Source organism: Siphateles boraxobius, unplaced genomic scaffold (genome assembly GCF_051911475.1).
Source record: "Siphateles boraxobius isolate OS27281-9 unplaced genomic scaffold, OSU_SipBor_1 15, whole genome shotgun sequence".
NCBI lineage: Eukaryota > Metazoa > Chordata > Actinopteri > Cypriniformes > Leuciscidae > Siphateles > Siphateles boraxobius.
In genome coordinates this window covers 5,255,716-5,282,993 of record NW_027508755.1, presented here as the reverse complement: position 1 = coordinate 5,282,993, position 27,278 = coordinate 5,255,716, and the positions used below count along the sequence as shown (strand labels likewise).

The following is a 27,278-nucleotide window of genomic DNA, read 5'->3' as shown; positions in this document are numbered from 1 at the left end:
TCAGTGAAATTCTTCGCACTCAAGTGTTGAGCAGAAATGCTCCTGAAGCTCAGTGAGTTTATCACACTCAGGTGTTGAGCAGGAATGCTCCTGAAGTTCAGTGAACTTGTCACACTCAAGTGCTGAGCAGAAATGCTCCTGTCGCTCAGTGAGGTTCTTCGTACTCAAGTGTTGAGCAGAAATGCTCCTGAAGCTCGGTGAGTTTATCACACTTAGGTGTTGAGCAGGAATGCTCCTGAAGCTCAGTGAACTTGTCACACCCAAGTGCTGAGCAGAAAATGCTCCTGAAGCCCAGTGATCTTCACATGTTGTGTTGAGCAATGCTCCTGTCTTTTGCGCCCGTCACTTGCACCTACGTGCCAAGTCAGGAGAGGAACAGGTCTTCATAGTTGCCCCTTATTGGCCCAACTAGACCTGGCTCCCATCAACAGCCTTCCTGACTTCCCCGGAAAACTCTTCGGGGGCGGGGCACGATGGCACACGCGTTCTTCCCCCGGGGATTCCGGGCGGTCTTACATCTGAACGCGGAGGTTCAGGTGGCTATCACAAGAATGTGTGATAGTTACCATCACTTCTGCGAGCACCCCCTAGAATGGGGTAGCGTGCTTACGCCTTTAGAAGTGGAACCTAGTCGTTGAGTGCGTCTTCTCTCCAGAGGAGATCCTGAAAGCTTTCGATCACTTCAGTGCTCTCTTTCCTGCAAAATGGGTTGCAGTAGGCTGTTTTCCTAAATCACCCTCAAAATGATGTTGCCTCGGTGTTTAAACGACGCTCATCGTGTTGCAGAAGTATGCAGAAGCACGTTCTGATCGTCAGGTTCCTGAGGAGCAAGGTCTTGTAAATCCTTGTGTCCCTCTTTATCCTCTTGGGCCTTGTCCCTGGTGTGACTGCACTGCAGAGACCGCCCCTGAGCCACTGCAGGCAGTGAGTTAAAAATTCTGTTATATCAGTTCTCCTGGTCGCGTGGTCTCTACTAGAGGGTAGGGACTTGCTCGCTTTCGGTCAACGTATTGTGCCTGGAGTCTGGGCCGGCTAACTCTCACAAGCTGAGACCCCGGCTCGGATGGTGCCCAAGGTTCCTACCTCTCCCGTAATAGGAGCAGGTGGTGAGCCTGCAAGCGCTGCCCTGGAGGAGGCAGATCCAGCCCTGGCTTCTCTGTCCGTTCGCTTGGACGTGTACAGAATGCAAGTCATAGACCTCAGACCAGCTCTTCAAATATCTGTTGGAATTCAGCAGAGAGGGAAGGCTGTTTCCATGCAAAGTTGCACTTAGTGCTTGCCTTCATTTCGGCAAAGATCCGAGATGCAACATGTCCACTTAGGTGTTGAGCTCCTCTATGATGAGTGTAAAGTGCTCCGCCTGGGCGTTGACGATATACTTTGCTAAACAGATTCTAGAGTTGGGGGCTGGACGACACCTAGTTGAACCGCTGCTTCCCGTGGGCTCCCTTCTCATGAAGCCAGTTTCACCGGGAGCCCGGTTCAAGTGTCGGCTTGCTGCGCCATTCCCCTCCTATGGACTGGATACGTGCGCCTTTCTACTCCAGTTGAGTTCCCTTAAAATTGAACCCTGTTGAGTTCCTCCACACCCCTCCGACGTCGGACGTGCGGAACGTCTGGTGTTAGGCCTACCACTCGTAAGCAGTGTGGAACCTGTGTTAGGCTGGGTCCATATGTTGCGGTCCCTTCGGTGACCCCATATGTGTATTCTTCCACGATACGGCTCCCTGCGGTGAGCCCATGTCTTCCCTCGGCAGAGTCTCTCTGCCGTCACTGTCCGGTGTGTCTCCCCCCGTCTTAGGCTGGAGCCACCCCAGTGACATTCCATATGTTAGACTGCCCGGTTTCCGCCCAGTTCATATGTGTATTCTCCACATTACCTCCCTCGGGTTGGATGTGGCTTCCGCAGCGTCCCTTCCTTCCAACGTACGGGGAACGCTTTCCCAGTGGTCCTGTAGGAACAGCAGTGACTTCCCTGGCCTAAGCCCTGTCCTTCCCCGCCTTAAGTTTGCGGGGGCATCAGGAGGCTTTGGTTTAGGCACTGGAAGGTGGCAGCGTTAGTGGCGTGTTCAATGGTTGATCCCATTTCAGTCGGCGTTGACTACGTCCGACGTTATCGACTGAAATGGAACGTCCTGGTTGCGTATGCAACCCACCGTTCCCTGAAGGAGGGAACGGAGGACGTAGTCCCCTTGCCACTACCGCTGGACCACCGCTGACCCCGGGTTACTCTCGGCTCCTCAGCGAAAAGCAACTGGTGCGTGCATCCACTTCCGTATTTATACCCGCGCCGCGGGGGCGGAGTGTGTGATGCAAATCACGCACGCCAAATTCCATTGGCTCGTTCAATAGTAATCGAAGATGATAGGCTCCCTAGCGTGATCCCATTTCAGTCGGCGTCGACTACGTCCTCCGTTCCCTCCTTCAGGGAACGGTGGGTTGCATACGCAACCAGGACGTTCCCTGAGTAGGGAATGGAGACGTTACGTCGGATGACGACGAATGGGGTTTCGCTTCGAAAGCCTATTAACTTTGAGTATTAAAAAACGAGCCAATGGCAAAGAAATGCCATGGGTCTGCGGAATTTGCATAGCGTAACACCGCCCTACCTCGAGGGTATAAAAGGAGGACGCTGGCAACATGCACATATATGTCTCTTCACTGAGGAGCCAAGACTGAGCTCAGGCGATCCCCGCGGTACAGCGTAAAGTGGCAGGCAGACGTAACTCGGAGTGACAACGAATGGGAACGTCTCGGTTACGTATGTAACCCTCGTTCCCTGAGTAGGGAACGGAGACGTTCCCTTTTTTTGTTGTCACTCCGAGTTACGTCGCATGATGACGAATGGGGTTACCAGTCTAACCACGCCACTTTCTCGGCGGTCTACCAGTGCCCTGCGTAAATCTGAGATCCCTGTCGTGAGACTGGCACGGACGAAGGACTCGTATTTAACACAGGGATACCAAGGTATACTGGGGAGCATATCCCATAGCTTAGAGGAAATATGCAAATATTGGCAACCCAGAGGGGGGGGGGGGGACTTAGAGAATACACATATGACCCGGAGGGATGCATATGGGGAACACTGGGGTGTCCAGCCACAGTTGGAATATTTCAACCCCAGAAATATTTCCCACACCAGGGGAAGGAGTGGTCCTGCTACCACCTCCTGAAAAGTAACATTCATCATCCCTGAGCAGCCTGTCTCAGGAGCGCTGCTTGGCCCGGTGTTTAGCAGGGGGCGGGGCTGGAGAGGGCTGGGGAGCCTTCTTACGGCTTCCTCCGCGACCGGGCCTGGGTGGAGGCTGCTGCTTGGGGCGGGCGAGAGGGGCGGGAGCCGTAGGAGGGCGCCCTCAGCGGCGAACAGACTGAGGATTCTGCCCGGTCGGCTGGGTGGAGGCAGCAGCGGGCCGTGGGGGCAGAATATGTTTGATAGACTCAGTCTGTTTCTGGGCGGTGGAGAACTGTTAGGCAAAATCCTCCACCGCACCGCCGAATAGGCCGGCCTGGGACATGGGGGTGTCAAGCCGGGACCGCTCAGCATCCCGCATGTCAGCCAGGTTCAGCCACAGATCTCTCTCCTGGACCACAGCTGTGGACATCACCAGACCCAGGGAGCGTGCGGTCACCTTCGTCGCCCGGAGAGCGAGGTCGGTGGCGGCGCACAGCTCATCGAAGAGCCCTGGGTACGTCCTACCTTCGTGCATGTCCCTTAGCATCTGGGCCGGGTAGACCTGCAGAGTGGCCATGGCATGCAGAGAGGCAGCCGCCTGTCCCGCCGCTCTCTTGGACTTCGCCACTAACGTAGACGAAAACCTACACGCTTTGGGTGGGTTCTTAGGCTCGCCGCGAGAAGAAGCACTCTGAGGACACAGTTGCATCGCAACAGAGCGTTCAACCTGGGGGAGCCCAGTGTACCCACGGGCAGCTGCCCCATCGAGGGGAGGAAAGGCGGATGAAACCAACGAGCGGTCGCAGGAAGACATGGGAGTCTTCCAGGACTTTGAGATGTCATCATGCATGTCCGGGAAGAAAGGTATTGGGGCAGGCTGCGGACGGGAACCAGCAGCTGCACCCAAAAACCAATCGTCCACCAAGGCGCCGGGGAAAGCATGGCCATCATCTCTGGATCAGACTGAGCCACAGCCGTATTCACACCCAAAGGTGGCAGCTGTGACGAGACGTCACTTCCAGACGAATCAGACCCGCCTTGTGATGCTACGATTGACATCACGTCTTTCTCTGGAGCGCCAAAGGAAACCAGGGGATTGCATTATTAGATAGCAATCCCCTGAACACTCGCGGGTTGCAACACAGAAGAATGTGCTGTGGGGCACGGACGGATAGTCGGCGCTTTGTTCAACACAGTCACCCTCAGATCACCCTGGCCATCAGCTGAAGTAGAGTCTCTTGTGGAGACGCTAGATCGGGATGTGGATGAGGGGACTCTCACTCTTGCAAGATCATTGAGTCTCGATCTTAGTGTTGCGATGGTCATGTTCCCACAGAGAGAACATGACTGATCCACGAGCGCTGCTCTAGCATGATTAATGCCCAAACACACCAGACAGCGCTTGTGCCCATCAGAGTCAGACACAAGTCGACCGCAACCAGTAGTGCACGGGCAGGGCATCTTTAAAAAGACGTCCCGCGTGCAAGCTCTTTTATGAGAGAAACTCAAGTGCTGAAGCGCCCGCGGAGAAACACACTCACTGGCAAACCACGCAGAGATAAGCAGGAAGTGTGCACTCGCCGGGAGATCGCCGTCCACCAGAGAGAGTTTGCTCGTCTCGTAAGAAGCTGACAAAATCAGAGATGGCTTAGGGAGTGAAGAATTAAACTTGGCTCCGAAGCGAAAACATATCTGCATGTTGCCAGCATCCTCCTTTTATACCCATGAGGTAGGGCGGTATAGTTCACACTATACTATACTATACTCCAACCGTCACTAGGGTGACCAACCGTCCCGCTTAGGGTTGTACCGCACATCATTTTCACCGCTTCTCCCGCACGTCACATATTGAGAAAATGTCTCGCATTTTCATCAGTCTGTTGGTTTTTAATCATCATGTTAAGAAAACGTGCATGTGTTCTTTTGCCTTTTTATGAAAGCATTTTATTTATTCTTTTTGCAGTGTAGTTTTTCACCTATATTTAACAGCGCTTCATCAGAAGTACAAATTCAACAGCCGTTTTTAAAATCCTATCCAATGGTTGTAAGGAAAGGAGTAAACACGGTCACTAGTGGGTTGTGACGGCTGTCGATCAAAATGTGCAGCGGTGATTCGTTCCATGTGTTTCAGTAAGAAAATAAATGGATAATTTTAAATGTAACAGAATTTATCAACTTGTTGCCTGCTGTGGTTGTTTTAATTCACATCCTTTCTAAAAAATATGAACGTTTTTGGTTTAATGTATTCTTAATATATAAGACTGTCAGTGATCTAAATTCTTGTTGGTTTATATTTTATTTGTTCATTATTTATTTTGTTGGATTTTAGTTGGACTTGGTCAGAACTGTTTCAAAAATAGTTATCTGCATGATGCCTGCTACCTTTGGGCTCAGTGTTAAAATAAAGGCATGTTATGTTACATTGTGACGTAAGCTAATGGTGTTTTCTGGAAGGGACTAAAGAACAAATAATTTTTATCAGCTGAAAAGCAGAATACAAATGTTTTTATTAAGTTAGATAAACATTATAAACAGCTTCAGGTTATGTTTTAGTGTTGGTAACATGTCCCACATCAGTGGCGGCTCCTTCAAAGCGGCTCCTCAGGGGGGGCAAATTTTTCAGATCAACTTTATCGGATGCTGACTTTTTAATAGATTTAACTTTAGGTTTTGAGATGTCCGTCCGACAGCGATGATTTGTGTGTGTGTGTGTGTGTGTGTGTGTGTGTGTGTGTGTGTGTGTGTGTGTGTTGTTACGTTAATTAACATTTTACCAAAATTCAAGCTCAAATAGAGTTTGACAAGGGTTTTTGACCAGTACATGCATTTTCAATCCACTCAGATAGTTTATTTTATTAAAGATTCCACTAGGTGGCGACAAATAATATTGTTGACTGAATCGTTGACGTGTAGGATAAAGATTGTGTTGGTGTTCGAATGGAATGTACAAATTTCACAATACAATGCTAGGAGTAAAAAAGACTGCTACCATCCTTTCCTAAACTGATTGTAAAAACAAAGTTAGATTTTCCAACATTTGAGTATTTAAATGGTCAGCAATAAATACCTCCTTAGACAGCCTCTGCTTGTCTTCTTCTCCAGAGGCCCTCCAAGATCTTGTTCTTCCTGTTGCTAACTTGTTACTTGCACCTGCTCCTGAAATGAGCCCTGGTCCTGATTACTACGACGGTTGAACGGCATTTCTTTTAATGACACGATAGAATTAACTCCGTTCGCCATGGCGTTGTTCAAGTTCAACTGGCCTCAACTCGCGAGATGTCCCAACAGTCTCTCTCACTCTAGTTCTCTTTTTTATTTTTATTTTTTTAATCACATTTGATAAAGATATTAAAGTAGTGTTTCATTTTTTCTTGTTGTTCAAATTCAAAATTGTTTTCAAATATTATTTGTCACTTAATCTTAAAGATTTTTAATAGTGTATGTTTGTTCCGAACAATCGCTGCACAAGTTAAGGATACGTATGATGACGTAAGCACGTTAGTGCGAGCCCTCCCGGAACCCATAGAGAATGCATTGCAGTTCCTGCAGTCGAAAAAAAACATCTTTGAATGTAAGTCAATGGGAACACTCTGGGCGATACTCAGCCAGAGTGAAATCGCCCAAAAAGAGGCGGTACTCCACAGAACGTGACATGACGCTGATTGGACTAAATCCAGAGGTACAGTGACGGCTAGCGTAACTCTGTGGTTGAATGAGATTGTGAATGTGATTGAAAAAGTCCCTTTCACACTTTGGTGGTGCGTCGCCCAATCGCCCTAATGAAGAAACCGCCCCTGTCCCACATTCTCCCACACAAACGTATAATCGTCCCACATTTGGTTTGTTTGATGGTGGTCACCCTAGATGTTACCCGCCTCTGACGTCCCGCCACAACATTGATCTGATTTCACACATGCTTCAAGACGCAGATCACGCAGAGTGATCACGCAGAGTGTTCCTACAGCGATAATCGACGCAGCTTGAGTTTCCTTCAAAGGGAACTGATTTGCTTTTTTACATGTACATTTTTAACCCCTGTCCACCTCCAGGAGTTAATGTGAACACTTAATTGCATACATTTTGTATATATATAATGAGCAATAGCTTGGAAAAAGCTTTCCAAAAACACTAGTATAGCTGCTGGTTAATGAGTCAGCTGGCCAGCAAAATCAAAACACATCTGACATCATTTTCTGTGAACACATAGAAATTGAACACATCACACCGTAGTGACAATTTCAGAGTTTGCAAGTAGGAATTTCCCAATAATCTTGAAGGCAGCAGCAAGTCTGAATGTTTCAGACAGTCAACTACTTGCTGGTGAGTTAGTCAAGACACTTCCCACATTTTTCACCTGTCTCCATGGAAACAGATGTCTGTCACATCAGAAGTTCAAATGGTTACTTGTGCCTTGGCTTTCCGTGTGATATCTTCAGAGATCATTTAATCTTAGAGGATAAACACACCCACATACCCCAGCTATACAATCTTTGATGCACATCAAAGTTGTCAACTTTCTGTTTCTTCTGTGTCAGTGAAAAGTAATTAGTGAAGTGATAGTTTAAAACTGAGGTGTCAGTGCATTCACACAATAAGCCTGGTAAATTACCTTAAAATTACCAGATTGATATTTCTGGTAAATACACAAATATTAACACAAGCAAAGTTGTTCCATCTTTTTACCTGTAAGATACCATTCAATTCAATTCAATTCAATCCAATTCACATGTATTTGTATAGCGCTTTTCACACTACACATCATTTCAAAGCAGCTTTACAGAAAATGCATGAGTCCACATTACAATTTACAATTCACAAATCAAAACAAAAATACCCTAAACTCTGTCATGTCAATCAACAAAAAATTGCTTTAAAAGCTGTTCCGTTGTCCTTTAGTTTCACTATCTGTCTAGTCTGACAAAAAAGTTGTGACAGGCATAAAGGGATGATCACAGAATGCATTTTTTCTTTTAAAAATGAGAGACGCCTCACAATAATATTAGGGGTGTAACGGTAGTATGACAGTTTGGTTCAGCAGGGAAAAAAACTCTCTCTCTCTCTCTCTCTCTGTCTCTCTCTCTCTCTCTCTCTCTCTCTCTCTGTCTCTCTCTCTCTCTCTCTCTCTCTCTCTCTCTCTCTATATATATATATTATATATAAGGTTAGAATTATTGCACTCCAATTCTAATCTGCTCCGTTTATGTGACGCGCATGCGTTCACTGACACTCCTTCATTGACGTCTGAAAAGTAAATGTATACTCGCTAGCTGTCAGCATAATCCTTAAAATCCTTAATGTAAAATGGGAATACTTGCAAGAATTTGTAACATTTATAGGCAAGTATACAACCGTAAGGTCTGAGGAAAACGCATCTCAAACTCATTAAACAACACATGCATCTGACAATAGGGCAAGCCATGTGGGTTTATGATTTAGTTTGAAGCGTTTAATATAGAACACATCTCATGTGTAACTGCTCAATCTGTGTCCTTCACAACATCAAAGTATATTTAAATATATTATATTGTCCTATCCTGGAGGAGGGGAACTTTTTGGCATGAAAACATGTACTACACCTAAACAATATCCAACAGAGCATGGATGGCTGATGAATAGAAAAAAGTATGAATGAAATTAAGACATCCACCATGTTGTTATTGTCACGTGACCTACCAGCGTCAGTTGCATCACTTCACTACCATTCATAATTCCTCTCCTGTGGCCTTATGGGATAGAAAATCATATCCCATAATCAACACTTAGCATGCAAAAGCAACAATGGTAACCATTATCCTGTTGTTTAAATAGCAAATGCATTTGCGCCCATCTGTGCGCCCATGCGTACTGGTCTGAAAATGGGGTGTGTTAAGACGCATAGTCACAACAACCTGGTCTAAATTCAATGGCGCAATATAGTTATTTACACAGCACGTTAGTAATGTGCACCTACAGTATAGGTGGGTCCACAACGCATGTACACTCTGCTTATTACACATACAGGGACGCAGAGCAGCACATAAACTTTCCAAATATTAAAAATAAAAGGATTACAATGTAAAAGATTATTATTGTGTACATAAAGATATGGTGGAATCCGGCTTGTCCCATAGATGGTCTACTTGCACGCTTTAACCTCGTGCATTAGCAGATCCGTTGTCACTCTGGAGACTCGTTCGGTTTTTCAAATTACGCCATGTAAATAGCGAATCCGCCATGGCGTGAGCACAACTGGCTTTTAAAGGGAATGGGAGATGAGGCTCTGATTGGTTTATTGCACGTAAAGCCCAAAACACACCCATTATTCATTGAGAGAATAGGGACAACACTTTTAGACCATGCGCCGGGTGCGCCGGCCTTTTTTGGATGCCCTAAGTGCACTTGTGCTTTGTGTTTTAGACCATGCGCTTAGATCCTTAAAATTTGGCCCATGGGATGGAATTGCTGCTTCCTTCGCAAATGTTTTATGTGATATTACAATTTGAAGCTTAAGATACACAATCCAGTCTACAATCATGCCAGAACAAATTTTTGTTCACTCTTTGTAATACGACTTGTATGTATTGTTATATAGTAAATAGTGAATGAGTGAACATGTAAATTATTGTTTAAAATACTGTCATGCCTCCGATGCTTATATTATCTGATGAGATCACCACTTTCCATGCTACTGTACAAAACAGTACTGTACAAAAAAGTCTTAGGGCACCTTGTTGTAGCTGAAGTAATTATTACAACAAGCGATGTAGAAATAACGTATATTGACTACACTGACTGAACAAACGGATTCAAAGTCATCACTCACAAAATGTGAAAGTCAGCCTTAAAATGTATTGCAAATACAGTAGAGATTGAATTGGGTGCAGCATAAGCAAAGCCTTAGAGCCTTTACCTTGTATTTTTTTAAATGTGTCTGTTGGACTGAAAAATCAACACAGGCGATCTTTTATAAAAACTGATTTCATTTGGTGTGGATTAAAGACTACAGAAGATAAAAAGTTCTGACAGTATCTAAAAAAATAAATCTCAGAAGTGCAGAGGATGCAGAAGTCAAACATGCATGTGACAGCTCCGCCTAAACGCTTTATTGTCTTTGGGTGTGAAGTCAGAAAGGTCAGGGTTTAGATGACGTGGTTTTGTGAGAGTTCAGTCCTGTGCAGAGGTGACATTTACTGCGAGTGACAGTTCCTCACAGAAGGGGGGCTGTTTGCTTCGGCGTGTTTCATGATGTACTGTAGCTGCAGGGCATGAGGTTGCAGGCGGTTCATATAAGCTGTATTATGAAGAAATCAAACTCTTAGTGTGAACCAAAGATGACAATGCACTCCTCGAGCTTGCTGAAAGACATTTTCCTGTCTCTCTGAAAGAGTTTTCAAGTCTCTTGAGATACCTGAAATAAAATGTATTGAGGTTTTATTGAAATAGTCTCAGAAACGAGATAAAAAAATGTATATAGTCAAAAATAACTAGAATGTCACAAAGCTAGAGGAGAACTACAGTGGATACGGAGACAACATTGACAACCTGACTAAATAAACAGTTTTAGGATTTTTTTTAAAAAATTTTTTTTGCTGTGGTATTTTGCCTGGCCAAAATAAAAATAAAAGTCGCTGTCTGGATTTGAATAGGCAAATGCATAAGAGTCTATGATTTGATCATTATCGCAATGATTATTGTGTTTCTAGGATATGTTTGGCAACAGTTCTTCTAACCCTAATTGATGAAGTAGCTTTTCATTTCTTAAACAGCCATGTAGGAAGACACATCATGGCCATATTCCAGGATGACAATGTCAAGATTCATCAGGCTCAGATTGTGACTATGGTTGGTAGGGAGCATGAAGAAGCATTTCCACACATGCATTGGCACCTCCAGACCATATGAACGTCTTTTGGATGTGCTGGAGGAGACATTACAGAGTGCTGGATTCTTGCATCGGCAATACAAGATCTTGAGCAAAAACTGATGCACCTCTTGATGGAAATAACATCACAACATTTATTTCCATCAAGAGGTGCATACATTGTTGGTCAAGATCTTGTCATGATCTAATCATAGACTCCTAAGAATTTCCCTATCCAAATAAAAAAATTGTTTTGTTTTTTTTGGGGCTGGGCAGTGTGTAATAACACTTGTTAGATTTGTACTGGTCTGACAAAGTCAAAACATCGAGACTTTCAGACAAAGACTGAGCATTGGAACACGCAACTAAGATTATTCAATAAACTCTTTTAATATCATCACTTCGTCTCCTGCTTCTGCTCTTCCCTGGTTTTCTCAGTCAAATTCTTAGGCAGATAGAAGACTGATATCTTCTGGTAGTGATTTGCGACATGTCTAATATATCTTTTTACTATTTACTCAATTTGTATATTTGCATACTACACTTTTGATCGTTTTATTAAATCCATATTTCAGGGCAAATATTCAGGGCAACTATTTGGATATTTGATTTGGTCAAAAATACAAATATATCTATTATTTTGTTATTTGATACTCCATTTTTAAGACTCATTTGAGCCATGTCTTCAGCATTATGGGGCGGTGGAAGCATAATGGTTAACGATCTGAGCTTGTAACTCAAGAGAATTCAGAAATAGGTGACCCTTCAACTGTGTATCCCATCACTAACATAAAAAATGTATATAACAATTTGTACTTAATGAAAATTGAAATGTTGGTAACACTTAAAGGGATAGTCCACCCAAAAATGAAAATTCTGTCATCATTTACTCACCCTCAAGTCGCTCCAAACCTGTTTGAATTTATTTCTTCTGCTGGACACAAAATAAGATATTATGAAGAATGATGGAAACCAAAAAGTTGTTGGAGATTGGTGAGTAAATTATGACAGAATGTTCATTTTTAAGTGAACTATGCATTTTCAAGGTCCACAGTAAGGTCCCATTAGTTAACATTTGTTAATTTATCAACTAACACTAACTAACAATGAGCAATGCATTTGCTTATACAGTATTTATTAACTAATGTTACCAAAGAAACCTTACTGTAAAGTGTTACTGAAATGTTTTATGATTATTATACTCTTTTGTCAATTATCATTAATAAAAAAATATATATATTTTTTAAATTTGTAATTATCAATACATAATGACATATGAATTGCATTTGAAAATAATGAACGCATACTTAAAACTTTCCAAGGCCGTTTCAATGTTAGCTTTATTTAACAAAAAGTGGTGAAATCTTAGTTTTAATAAAAATCCACCTCTGGAACAATTAAATGATGCAATGTTTCCCTTTCCTTTGAACCCAGTTGTTTTAATCACTCGGATCGTTTCTAGGCTTCAACAACAAGGGAATTAAGTTACTGGCATAATTGCTTCAACGTGTTTTTCTCTCAGGGCCAGGCCTGAACATGCCGCATGTCATTTTCATTATCTATCTATGTAAATGGTTTCAGTGCAGAAGCATCGCTATTTCATGCTCCAAGCATATTTCAAGCAATTAGCATGTCCAATGGGTAATCGCACCATTTAAGGATGTTGCAATTCAGTTCCACAATAAATAAAGACACGTCTGCTTCAGTCAAGGCAAGAGGATACATCTTTAGACCTTGTGTCTTCTCATTTCTCATATTTATTAGTCACAGACACTGTAAGATGTGCCTCCTTTCTAATGCATCTTTAAAGTCTTATTATTTTATTCTGTAGAACTTTAAATGAGATGTTTTCTGAGCTGGTCATTGCATTCAACAAAGTGGATTGTGATTTATACTGTCATGCTTAAAAAAAAAAAAAAAACACCATAAGGGATTATCAAAATAGTCCAGTAGCGTCATTTTGGGTGAACTGTTTCTTTAATAGCTGGGCATCATTTCTCTCTCTCTCTCTCCTGTTCACTCTTCCAGATTCCAGCCGGTAGGTCTGGTGGAGCGAATCCAGGCCATCGCCCAGAACGTGTCTGACATGGCTATAAGAATGGAGCAGATTCTCAAGAAGACTAACATCCCAGGCAGAGGTGATTGAGGACTTTCTTATTGTAAGGGATGTTGTTGGAAGATAAAAATCACAAATTGTATACTTTTAATATCAAAACAGTATTAACACTATACAATAAGGTTCCATTTTGTCACTGTTGGGGCGACAACCAAAAATATTTCATCATTTTTATTACACTGTTAAAATGTCAGACCTCTCCAACTCAAAATGTTCTAGTGACTGGTCACATCTACATTTTTCAATTGGCCTAATTTAATTTCTGTGAATTGAATTTTAGCAATTGTGGCAATAGTCTGTTAACATGGGCTCAATCAGAAATAATATGTTGAGCCAATGGAAAACGATGCTCGGTTACTAACGTAACCTCGGTTCTCTCTAGAGAGGGAACGAGTATTGCGTAAGTTTAGCTTACGCTACGGGAAAGATTCATCTTCTCGAGATACTGAAGCCAAAAAATTATCCTTAATTTTGTATTCCTTGTCAACGCAGTGCAGCAGCTAGCAGACCTAGAGCAGGCCATCTCGCGTGCTCATTGGCTGCCCTGCGGGCAACTGCTGCAGCCTACCAGTGAGCCCGGCGTGACGTCACGCCCAATGAAGGGCGCCCGCGCCTTCATAGCGTCACAGCCCGCCAGAATGGGTGTGGCTTAGCGTATAACACTAGGGACTGTAGGCTGACTTCCCTGGTTTTCGTCGACTGAAGCGAAGTCGCTCGTGGCGCGAGCACGGCCGGTTACGCAATACTCGTTCCCTCTCTAGAGAGAACCGAGGTTACGTTAGTAACCGAGCATCGTTCTCTTACGAGAGGTTCTCTCGTATTCCGTAAGTTTAGCTTACGCTACGGGAACACTTTGTCAACGCCGTGCGCACCAAGCATCCACATGAGACCCCGAGCTTTCAGGGGAACCCCATAAGTGGAAAAAATAAGGTGGCCAGCCACGCGGGCCATCACTTGTACATAAGCACAAATAGGGAATACAGAGCAGCGCGCCGGTCTGTATAGGCACATGGCACATACCCTACTTAGTGCAGCTCAACCAGAAGAGCTGAGTCATGTGAGAGTGATCTGAGCAGGAGATCTGGGCAGAATACACCTCTCCTTCAGACTGACAACAGTTTAGCCTGCAAGGCAGGAACTTCTAGGTTATAAAACCTGACAAATTGTAGACGGGGAGCTCCAGCCCGCCGCTACTCATATGTCATGGATAGAAATTCCACTGGACCATGCCCACGAAGAGGCCACGCCTCTCGTGGAATGAGCCCTGATGCCCAGAGGGCATTGCAGACCTTTTGACGCGTAAGCGGCCGCTATAGCGTCTACTATCCATCTGGACAGGCTCTGTTTCGAGGAGGCGAGACCCTTGGTGCGCCCACCAAACGAAACAAAAAGCTGTTCCGAACGCCTGAAGGAGGTGGAGCGCGTAATGTAAAACCTCAGCGCTCTGACAGGGCAGAGGAGATTCACATCACCTTCGCTGTCAGATGCTGGGAGAGCTGACAACGAAATAACTTGCGCTCTGAATGGAGTGCCCATCACTTTAGGGACATAGCCATGTCTAGGTCTGAGGATGACTTTAGAGTCATTCGGTCCGAACTCAAGACACTACGCGCTGACAGACAGCACATGCAGGTCCCCTACACGTTTTACTGACGACAGTGCAGTCAGAAAGAAGGTTTTCAGTGATAGATATTTCAACCCCACGGTGTCTAGTGGTTCAAATGGAAAAGCTTTCAGGGCCTCGAGGACCTATGAAAGATCCCACATGGGAACCGACGAGGGGCGCGGCGGATTCATCCTTCTAGCTCCTCTAAGGAAGCGGATGGCCAACTCGTGTCTTCCCAATGACTGGCCGTGCGTCGATTCTGCGAACGCTGCCACGGCCGCCACGTATACATTGAGCGTGGATGGGGACCTTCCCTTATCCAACAGCTCTTGTAGGAAGGTGAGCAGATGCGCCACCCCGCATGTCCAGACCTCTGTCGGTGCACCATCCAGAGAACACCGACCATTTAGACGCGTAGAGCCTTCTCGTGGAAGGGGCTCTAGACTGCGTGATCGTGTTCATCACTCCTTCTGGCAGGGCAACGAGTACCCGTTGATCAACCATAAATGCAGAGACCAGCGCTCTGGATTGGGATGCCAGATCGTGCCGCGAGCCTGAGAGAGGAGATCTGCCCTCACCGGATTCGGCCACGGAGCTGTATGTGACAGCCCTGCTAGTTCCGGGAACCAAATCTGATTCTCCCAACGCGGGGCTATGAGGAGCACGGAGTGGCGCGTTTCCCTGATTCTCTTGATCACCTGTGGCAACAGATAGACCGGAGGGAAAGCTTATAGCGGGAGGCTGGGCCAAACCTGGGCCAGCGCATCCTCATCCTTCGAACAGACAGTCGGGTATTGAGCGTTGTCTTTTGACGCAAATAGGTCGACTTCCGCTCTGCCGAATAGGCGCCACAGTTTCTGGACCGTTTGGGGTGCAGGGACCATTCCCCTGGGGGAACATTGTCCCTGGACAGTTTGTCTGGGCCGTCGTTCAAATGGCCAGGCACATGCGCCGCCCTCAGCGAGCGCAGGTGCATCTGAGACCAAATAAGGAGGCGTTCCGTCAGATTGCAGAGATTTCTGGATCTGACACGCCCTGACGGTTTACATAGGATACCACAGACATATTGTCCGAGCGGACAAGAACATGCTGGTCCTGTATGAACGGGAGGAAGCACTTCAGCACGTTCTCGACCGCTATCATTTCCAGACAGTTTATGTGAAAACCCTTCTCCTGGTCTGACCACTGGCCAAAGGCCGGTCTGCCCTCGAACAGTGCACCCCAACCCGAGTTGGACGCGTCTGTCGAGATGACTTTACGATAAGAGATGGTTCCCATCATTACTCCCTGCTGGTACCAGTCGGCCACTAACCAGGGCTGCAGAGCTGCTATGCAGGCCTGAGTCACTCTGATTTTCTGGCCGCCAGACACCCGGTGGGACACGCGAGCATTCAACCAGCGTTGGAGCGGGCGCATGCGCAGTAGGCCCAGCTGAAGCACCGCTGCAGCTGATGCCATACAGCCCAACATCCTTTGAAATGTTTTCAAAGGGAGAAGCTGCCCTTCTGGAAAGATGCGGCTAGGTGGCGAACACGGCGCGCGCGCTGTGTCGATAAACGAGCCGTCATGGTCACCGAGTCCAGTGCTATTCCTAAAAAGGAAATTGACTGGCTGGGCAGTAATGAGCTCTTGGTCCAGTTGACCGTGAGACCCAAGCTTTCCAGATAACTGAGAAGCACTGTTCTGTGAGATAGCAGTTCTGTCTCTGACTGTGCCAATATCAGCCAATCGTCCAGATAGTTCATTATTCGCAGCCCCTGACTTCTCAGGGGGGCGAGCGCCGAGTCCATGCACTTTGTAAATGTACGGGGTGCCAGGGACAGGCCGAATGGCAGGACGGTGTAATGATATACCTGACCGTGGAAGGCGAATCTCAAAAATTGCCTGTGACGGGGTACTATCTGAATCTGAAAATAGGCATCCTTCAGATCTAGAGAAATAAACCAGTCCCTCGGCGAACGTGCGCGAGGATTTTCCTGGTCGTAAGCATTTTGAACGGTCTTTTCGCAAGCACTTAGTTCAAATGTCTCAGATCTAGGATAGGTCTGAAGGCTCCGTCCTTCTTGGGTACGAGAAAATATCGGCTGTAAAAGCCTGACTCGCTCAGAGAAGGCGGTACCTTTTCTATAGCCCCTTTGCACAGCAGCTTTGCTATTTCTGCGTGAAGTAGGTGTGCTACTTCCGCATTCACTATCGTCGCGGTCCGGGCTTGAAAGCGCGGGGGACGGCGAATGAATTGAAGTGTATAGCCCTGCTTTATTGTGCTCAACACCCATTCTGAAATCCCTGGGATAGTTTCCCACGCAGCTATGTGAGCCGCTAGGGGGCGAATGGCCTCCGGGTTCAGACCCCCGCCATTTGCGGGCTTGTGAAACTGAACCGGAGCCGAAAGCCCGGTGCGCGCGCTCTCGGTTCTGGGCAATGGCTGCTCGCTGAAAAGTCAAAACCGGCTGATTTATGTGAGATGTCCCAATCATAAGGGATGGGGAACATTCTTCTTTTTTTTTTTTTTCACTTTATGACGCGCGAGCAGCTCTCCGGGCTGAAAAGCTTCCTGTAAGCGTGAGCGCGTGTGCGCGGGCACGAGACTTACAAGTGTATTTGACGCCCCGATCATAATGGATGGGGAGCGTTTTATTAATGCCCTGCGTTTTGTGATAACACTTAAAACGCGCGGGCGGAGCCCGGGGGGAGGTTTGTGTTAGCAAGCGTGAACGCACTCTGGCGGGCACGAGACTTACATCCATAACCTGCTTTCTTTTGTGAAACTGACCCGGAGCCGAAAGCGCGGTGCGCGCGCTCTCGGTTCTGGGCAATGGCTGCTCGCTGAAAGCCGAGACCGGCTGATTTATGTGAGATGTCCCAATCATAAGGGATGGGGAACATTCTTTTTCCACTCTTTGACGCGCGAGCAGCGGTCCGGGCGGAAAAGCTTCCTGTAAGCGTGAGCGCGGGCACTAGACTTACAAGTGTATTTGACGCCCCGATCATTCATAACCTGCTTTCTTGATCGTGTAACAGAGGGGGCAGATAGTGGGCACAGACTTGTGGACACATTTCTTACATTCAACACTCGAGCGGCTTTTCTGCGCTTCATGAGAGTGTGCTCTGCGAGGTTCGGAGTGCTTATGTGTAGTGGTGAACACTGGGGCGTGGGCACTTTCATTACACTTACAACACCGACGGCATGAGCCGGACCAGACATTAAATACTCTTTTTGAGATTTTTCTGGGTCGCCGTGAAAACGGCGTTTGTGTGCAGGCGAGAGGGTCAACAAACCGGCTCGTTGGCTGCTAATTGAACCACTGCAGTAGCCTGTTTGAAGGGGACTGACAGGGAATAAACTTAAACACGCACGTCTTTTCGGAGGCGATGTGTCTGTTAGTAAGCGTGAGCGCTCGTGAGCGGGCACGTAACTTACATTCTTAATCTGACATTATACTCACTTGAGATTTCTCTGGGTCGTCGCGAGAACGGCGGATGTGTGCAGGCGAGCGGGTTGCATTACCGGCTCGTTGGCTGCCAAATACACCACTGCAGTAGCCTTATCTAAGGGGACTGACAGAGCGAGACATTTCGACGGCGGCGCGCAAGCCCGTCCGGGTCATGCAGAGAGCTCGAGAGGGCTCTGCATGACGTGCGAACGGGGATGCGAGGGCGGGGTAGCTCTCTTGTAACATAAAGGGAGCTAGCCGCGTGCTCGGTGGTCGAGCAGAACTGCCTGGAACAGTGTTTGTACGAGGGCGCGCGCACGAGTAGTGGGCACGGGACCTACATGTAACACAGATGATGCCCGTCCGGGTCATGCAGAGAGCTCGAGAGGGCTCTGCATGACGCGCGAACGGGGACACGAGGGCGGGGTAGCTCTCTTGTAACGTAAAGAGAGCTAGCCGCGCTCGTACGTGTCCCTCGGCCTCATTCTCAGATGCTACGGCAGTGAGGCTCGTGAGCGGCAGCTGCGCGTCGGTGAGGAGAGGCGGGGGGTGTTGAAGGCTTCGAGTCGAGCCCGCAGGGTCGACAGCGGAAGCGCTTCACAGCCGGAAGTGCGAGGCGTCTTAAAAAAGACACTCGCTGCTCTTTTAGAATAGTTTTAGAATAGGTTTTATCAAGGTAAAGGATACGTCGCCGAATAGCGTAGCTCGCACGGATGGCTGAAGGTGGCGAAGACGGCCGGCTTCCTCAGCGCTCTCCTAAGCTGGCTGTCCGCTGTTCGACGGCGGCGGTGGCTTCTCTCAGATCCAGCGATGCGAAGAGCTCGCTGAAGAGACGAAAATCAGGGAAGTCAGCCTACAGCCCCTAGTGTTATACGCTAAGCCACGCCCATTCTGGCGGGCTGTGACGCTATGAAGGCGCGGGCGCCCTTCATTGAGCGTGAAGTCACGCCGGGCTCACTGGTAGGCTGCAGCAGTTGCCCGCAGGGCAGCCAATGAGCACGCAAGATGGCCTGCTCTAGGTCTGCTAGCTGCTGCACTGCGTTGACAAGGAATACAAAATTAAGGATAATTTTTTGGCTTCAGTATCTCGAGAAGATGAATCTTTCCCGTAGCGTAAGCTAAATTTACGCAATACGAGAGAACCTCTCGTAAGAGAACTGTAGTTTATCAAACCGTGTCGTTGGTCCAATTGAACATTTTACGCTGTAGTAGCAATTGATTATTTCTCCCTGTCCCAGAAGAAAATATGTATAAAAAACATAAATACATTAAGCAAAATACAGAACACAGACAACAGAGATGACATTTTATCACATCACTTTATTAACAAATCAGTTCCACCACTGGATATTTGGTGGAAATACCTCATTTTAAATAAGGAAAAACACTGAATTCATTCAAGAGATCTTCTGCAGAACAGAATGTCTTGGTTTGTTGAAGAAAGCTTTTAAAAGTGGCACTGCATAGATTAAAAATCTGCCAATTAAAATAAAAACTAACATTAATGACAAAGCTTCCCTGCATTACATCTGACAAGTGACAGAACAGAAGTTACTTAATTATATGAGGATGAGACTTCAACTTTTGACAATGCGGGTTTTAATTATTTAAAAATAGTGTTTTTTTCCTCTCTTTTTTCGGATGACCCTGTGTTATCTATTTTTAGCGGTTGTTATCGGGGATAACATACCGCTGGGTGGCGCGATTGACCAATCAGAATCAAGTATTCCACAGATATTACACAGATGTAATAATAGGCTATATATAATGAGTTCTTCATTTATTATCTCACACACACACACGCACGCACGCACGCACGCACGCACGCACGCACGCACGCACGCACGCACGCACGCACGCACGCACGCACGCACGCACGCACACACACACACACACACACACACACACACACACACACACACTATATTATACTATAAAAATAGTCTCATTGTGTCTATACTTAAATTTAGTATACATTAAGTCCATTAAGTCCTTTTTTGCCTGATGACATAAGAGCAAACAAGATTGATAAACTCACCAAAAACTCTCGACTTAGTCTCTGTATAGTGAGCCAAAATCATATTAAAAATGCTGTTTAAAATTAGACATGAAGAGGTCTGGGCTCAATGCCATTTTTTCAGGACAACACATTCGCTATTTATTATTTAATGCAACTTGATTGAACTTCATAGCAATAATGCCAGTCATCTCTTGCCGCTATTTGTTCAGTGAAGCCCTCTGTAGGTTTTTAGATATCTCTAAAGTTTGCCAACAGAGTTTGGTCGATTTCCAGCTGGTTTTTAGCGAACATATGTGCAAGATGTGTGGGAGGTTTATTTAAACTATTAATGCAAGACAAACATAATTCATACTTCTGCTCTGCCATTTGCAAAGAAAGTACAAGGATTCTTCTCAAAGTCTGCTTACTTTGTTAAGAAAACTTTTCTGTTTGAAAAGTAGCACCTCAGTGTGCTGCTGTAATTGTTTTTAATGACTTTTTAGACTTTGTAATATTTCAGTTTTGACCTGACAATACTAAATATCTTTTGATCTAAAGTCATACACTCACTGTGTTCTCAGTTTCCAGTGACTGTGCCTGTTCACAATGAATGTGAATATGTGACTCAACGTGACAATCCCAGCCAATCAGAATATAGGTACATAGACATTCTAGTTAACTTGTAAAGTAACTTTGCAGCTACATGTCGACTAACTCTCATTTAGAGTATTAGTAGACTGTTAGATTAGGGTTAACAGAATAAGTTAACTTGTACTTACAGATATACTTATAGTTGTCACAGTTATGTTCAGTCTGTTTTAGTTTTCATGGACATTCAGTTTGTTTTCATTACAATAGTCAGTAGGATGTCTTTTTGATGCGCATCAAAATAAAGTGTTAGCAGAAATTAATCTGACAGGCTACTTATATTCTAATGACTAATTAGCATGTAGCTGCAAAGTTACTTATAGTTAGTAGAATGTTTAAAGTGGACAATCAAAATAAAGTCTCACTAGATTTATTAATGATTTTGAAAGAAGTCTCTTATGTCCACCAAGGCTGCATTTATTTGATAAAAAAAACTGTAAAAAACATAATATTGTGAAATATTATTACAATTATTGTAATAACATGGAACATTAATTTATGAGTTATTGATAATTGAGCACCAATAACAGCATATTTGATTATATTAAGATTATAAAAAGGGTCATGTGACACTGAAGACTGAAAGCAGATTTTTAAAATTATAATAATAGTTCACAATATTAATTTTTTATTGTATTTATGATCAAATAAATATAGCCTTGTTGACTTCTCTGAAAAACATTACAAATATATAGTTTTTTTAATAGATACTGTATATAGATATGCCCATACAAAAGTAAAGTCATAAATTAGATCACTTTAATACTTCAGTTGTTTCTCCTAGAGATTTTTGCTAGAATATCACTTCTCCTTTCAAAAGAGTTTTCGTCAATTTCTTCGTCAATTTCCAAAATATCGGAGTTTGCAATCAAATTACGTCGTTACCAATAGAGTTCAATGGAAATTGCGATCATAGTTGGCCAACGATGCTTTTGGGAAACGCACCCCAGAATAGCCCATATTTCCTTTCTCTGTATGCTTTTTGATGGATCTGAAGTAGCCTGTTTTACAAAGAACAACATCTTAGTTAATTAGGCTGACTGGGACCGGCTACCAGTGAGAGATGGGAGTTTATTAATCAAGGAGAGGGGGATGTTTGCAATTTTCTACCCTAGTGAACAGAAAGCAGTATAGAGCTCTTAACAAAGCCCAGAGCAAGCCTTACTCAGACACGTACGAGATATGAGGCCAAGAGTTCACTTTCATAATACCTAATAAAGGAATTTGAGGAGATGGAAGAAGATACGGAGGACTCTCCCAAAGCCTCATTAAAGCCGAGAGCGTTCAGATCCCACTGGTGTTTTACACCGAAGCTACTGTACTGTGGAACAGTGATATCAGACTGTGACTGCCTGTTCTTTTCATCTACAGGCCGAGATGGAGTTATAGGGCAGTGCGAAGTCCCGAAGGATCCTGGGTACCCGGATTGCGCCAGTAAAGTGGATGTGAGTTGACAGAGATTTTTTTTCAAAAACTCTCATACTCCTTTATGTCTGTCTTTTTTCTTCCATGGTTGCCTTGGAGGGAAACAGATTGGTGGAAGCAAACACTGGCACCCAACACATTGATTTCTTGCAGAGTGTTTTCACACCTGTTTCATTGATTGATGATGCTGTTTTATAGATGATGTCTCTCTTCTATGTTGTTTATTGTAGTGCAGTCTGTCCTCATTTTTGAAAATCAGACCAGATTTACCATGTGAACAAGTCAATGTGAACAAAAATTAATGGGAGTTCAAATCTGACTGAAAGCTCTTTTTTTTTAGATATCAAGTTCAAGTTTGGAACAACGCTTGTTTAGGCTTTGATTGTCTTGCAGTTTTAGAGTAAAACGTGATTTTGAAAATATATTTCATATAAAAATGTAAATAGTATATTTTCACTTCAGCAATAATCTGCCAAGTGTCGTCTTTGAAAAGAGATCAAACTTAAGTCTGTGCTCCAAAGCAATCAAGATTTACCACAGTTTAAGCTGGACATTTTCAGGTCTATGCTCAAAAAGTGAATAAATGGATTATAATTTAGTTTAAAAAATTTACATTTACATTTAGTCATTTAGCAGACGCTTTTATCCAAAGCGACTTACATTTGAGGATTAAACCAAGCGAGTCATCATGGGGAGGAAAAAACAACGCAAGAAGTGCTCAGAATACAAAGTTCAAACATTGCTCAGAGTAGCAATGTTTGAACTTTGTATTCTGAGCACCTCTTGCGTCCCCTAAAACAATCCCCTAAAACATTATCAAACTAAAATATAGTACATTAATTTCATTTACAAAAAATAAAATAAAAAATCTGTCATTTCTGACCACCAATCGAAGAGCACCAGAGGGTTAATGTTATATTGTTAGTAGAATAATAACAAATATATTGTGAATACTGGACACATCAGCCAAATTTGCCATGTAACCAGGCGAGTTCACTCGGTCCTTTCACACCAATGCAAATATTCAGCGCAAACAATTTACTGAAAGAAACAATGCACATTGTTTGTGGTGAACGTCCCAAATCAGAGCATTTGTTGGGACTAATGCACTGACACCAGCATTGAAGCCAAAAGCACATCTAGCTGTTGTTGTCTTCGTACAAGCCTGAACATTACTTTTAAAATAGTTGCAGTTCATGAACTCTTTAGTTTCCATGAAATAGATGTGTAACCTGTGATGAGCAAGGTGCCTACATAAAATATTCAGCACTAATTTACACTTTTGCCCTCCATGACACATGGTTCATCCTCATAAATATTTCTCCGCTTCTTGCACATTATTATCTCCCTACCTGCATCAACATTCTTTCACCACATATATTACATTTGCATCTTTTCCACTTTTCAATAAATAGATTTTTATGAAATATAGGGCTGTCAAAATGTTCAAATAATTATGATGACTTTAATGATTTGTATTGTAGGTAATGCACACGGGGAATTTACTAAGAATGAATTGCTCCCTCTGAAAGCTGTTTATTTGGATGTTCTGTCTTCGCTGCTTTAGCTCCCGATCCACGAAATTAATTATGCAGATCAGGCAACGACATAAAATAGACCCACAAAATCTGTGCTGAACGCAGTGTGCACAGTGCGGTTGAGATCTCAGGACCGCAGTGCTGTATTGTGGAGAGCTCAGCAGATCTGACATATTTCAGATGGAGCATGGCATTTTGTGAAGAAAGCACAAACTATAATGAGCCTAATTGTGCGTTTGCCCTATAACAATGACTTGAAATACTTTTTTAAAGAAGCCCGTTCACCAAGGCTGCAGTTGTTTGACCAAGAATAAAGTAAAATCTGTAATATTGTGAAATATTATTAAAATTCAAAACATTATTTCGATAATCCACTTTAGACACTCTATGTAAGTAACATTGCATGTCAACTAACTCTCATTAGAGTGTTAATAGACTGTTAAGGTTAGTAGAATAAGTTGACATGTAATTGCAAAGTTATTTATAGTCAGTAGAATGTCTGTTGGGGAGCATCAAAATTAATTTTTAGCAGATATTAAGCACACAGTCTACTAGTACTCTAATGAGAGTTAGTTGACATCTAGTTGCAAAGTTATGTATAGTTAGTTACCAAAAATCTCACTGATCCCACATTTTTTTACTTTATGAAATCTGCAATAATTAAATAATTAATCAAATAGAGTTTATGGACATAATATTACTTAATTTACCAATGTTTTTGCTGCTGACCTTCAATTATTAACTCTTTTCCCGCCATTGACAGAAATGTCCTGTTTTCCTTGTTTTCATTGCTATTTGGTAGATGGCGCTACAGAATCTCTGGATTAAACACAGGCAAAAAAAGAAGCAGAAACAAGTAATAAAAGGATTGCTTATTCATGTGGTAGTCTTTCTAGCTTTTTGTTCAAAATGTTGCTTTTTGTAGCCACCATAGACTGTAAAAAAAAGGTGTACGACTCCCCTTCGTTCTCTTCCATTGGCGAGAAGTGAAGCCGCCATTGTCCCGATATGGCGCTGACATCTTGGGGCTTGAGTCTGCACAGTTGCGATTTCGGGACCAGACATGCGCAGTAGTGAGCAGAAAGTAAAGCCGTGAAATCAACGTCCCTGGTCCCGCCCTAACTCTCGCTGAATCAATCGTAAGCACTTGCCTCTGCTGCAGAACAAACCATTATGTCGGTGTGAAATAATTATAGAAATTTAGATTCAATTTAAAGCTCCAATCTCCTCAGTCCTCCAAAAATCCCCAAAAAAAGTCTGTTGTTGCTTCAGTGACTACTTTGCTCAGGAAACCTGTCAATCACAGCTGTCAATCATTTACGCCACAGCGCCAAACTTTTTTTATTTTTTTTATTTTTTTATTTTATATATTGCCTGTTCAGATGTCCATACAACAAAATATTCTGGGGTCATGAAACTTTTGTGAAAATTATCAAAAATGCTGGCATTGGCAACTTTTAAAAAACAAACAGTTGCAGGGAAATATTTAAATTGTTAGATCATCCAAAAAGGAAATGTATGTAATTAATTACTTACCCTCATGTCGTTGCAAACTTGTATGACGTTTGTTCATCTTCAGAACACAAATTAAGATATTTTTGATGAAATCCGAGAGGTTTCTGAACCAGCCATATGCAGCAACGTCACTGCATCTTTCAAGGCCCAGAAAGGTAGTAAAGACATTGTTAAAATAGTCCATGTGACTACAGTGGTTCAACCTTAATGTTATGAAGTGACGAGAACACTTTTTGTGCGCAAACAAAACAAAAATAACGACTTTATTCAACAGTTTCTTCTTGTCTGTGTCAGACTCCTACGCTGTTGACGTACTAAACACAATGCAGAACTTCTGGGTTCTACGGCAGAACGGTGACTTATTATTGGCCGACACTGGTCACGTGAGCACCATGACACATGCGTGTAATGCTAACAATGGAGCTGGCCAATAGTGAGCCAGCGTTCTGATGAAAACATGGAAGCACTGCACTGTTTACTACGCGAATAGCGTAGGAGACTGACATGGAAGAGAAGAGATTGTTGCATAAAATCGTTGTTTTTGTTATTATTTTTTGCGCACAAAAATAATTCTCGTCGTTTCATGACATTAACCACTGTAGTCACATGGACTATTTTAACGATGTCTTTACTTTAACGAGGCCTTAGGGGTTTGGAACGACATGAGGGTAAGTAATGACAGAATTTTCATTTTTGGGTGAATTCCACCATGCAAAGATGCAACTTTTGTTACGTTATGTCTGTTTTTTTTTTTTTTTTGTTGCTTAAATTAGGGTGTTGAATTTGCTTCTCCTGCATCCCATGCTTCTGATATTCGTAAAGCTGAACAGCTAAAAGGCACATCACGTGCATCATTTTCCTTTCATTTGCCACTGATTCGTTTAACTTTTCTTTATCTTAAATTTGGTGTGAAAGGGCTGTTAGAATTGTGTTCAATGTGTCACTCATGTCTGAAGTATGACACCATCACGCATGTGAAGTGGCTGTTTGAATGGATGATAGTTTATTTGAGGTTAAATGTTTGTTCAACACTCCCATTCTAAAGGAATCCTGAAAGCAGCCAAATCAAACCAATCTTTTTTTAGCAAAGTGTATATATTTGAAAAAAGAGAAAAAAAAGCACACATTTCAGTTTATGTGCTCTTGTAAAGGTTTGCAGAGGCATTAAGATGAAGACTGAACCCAACATGTAAATAAGACCCTTTAACCTGAACTGAAATGCTCTATCAGTTCCAGTTCCTGAACAATGCAAAGATCCCCATGCAGAGAATGCAAGTACTGGTAAAATATACTATTTGAATGCCCTCTAAGTTGCTTTGGATAAAAGTGTCAAAAATAATGTAAATGTAATGTAAACCTGAGTTATTTATGAAAACAAATGATTTGATGGGTCCCGTCATGCTTGGTTTTGATATCACACCTCTGTCCTCTCACTGTGTAATGTCAAAATAGTGCCAACCTAAAGTTAATTGTTATTCATCTCTTAATGTTCAAGTGGATGAGAGCCAGGTGGACATCAGACCCTTGCTACACCTTTTATGGAGTAGATGGCTCCGACTGCTCTTTCCTCATCTACCTTAGTGAAGTCGAGTGGTTCTGCCCCCCGCTGGTCGGGAGGAATCAAAGCAGCCACCCAACAACCAGCAGCCTCCCAAAAAGACAGGTGAGTGCCCGAAACAGTCAATTATTACAATACTGAGTTCACTGACACAGAGAAAATCAGAGGTTTGTGAGGAGTTATTGCTATTGTTATTGCCCCCTAATAGTATACTAACCGTTAGTCGGTTAGAAGAGGTTTGGTCGACCAAGATTTTATTAGTCGGTTAGTCACAAAAATAAAAACTCCACAGGAAGATCATTTACGGCAGAAAAAAATTTGCCTCAAATATGGCTTATCATTTGAAACATGTAAGTAGTATGAAACTACTGCGGAGATGACGAGTTAGCATCGTCGACTTACTGGAGCCGAAAACACAGAAAAAAAT

At 43.7% G+C, this 27,278-nt stretch overlaps 1 protein-coding gene across 1 annotated transcript in view; it reads left to right on the top strand.

Annotated features, from left to right (window-relative positions):
• The window catches only part of mgat5b (alpha-1,6-mannosylglycoprotein 6-beta-N-acetylglucosaminyltransferase B), a 198,853-nt gene that overhangs the window by 54,265 nt on the left and 117,310 nt on the right, over positions 1-27,278 (top strand). Inside the window, exons 4-6 of the mRNA XM_077230694.1 lie at positions 13,041-13,150; positions 22,187-22,260; positions 26,789-26,956. Coding sequence (XP_077086809.1) covers positions 13,041-13,150; positions 22,187-22,260; positions 26,789-26,956 — 352 coding nt within the window. The remainder of the gene's footprint in view (positions 1-13,040; positions 13,151-22,186; positions 22,261-26,788; positions 26,957-27,278) is intronic.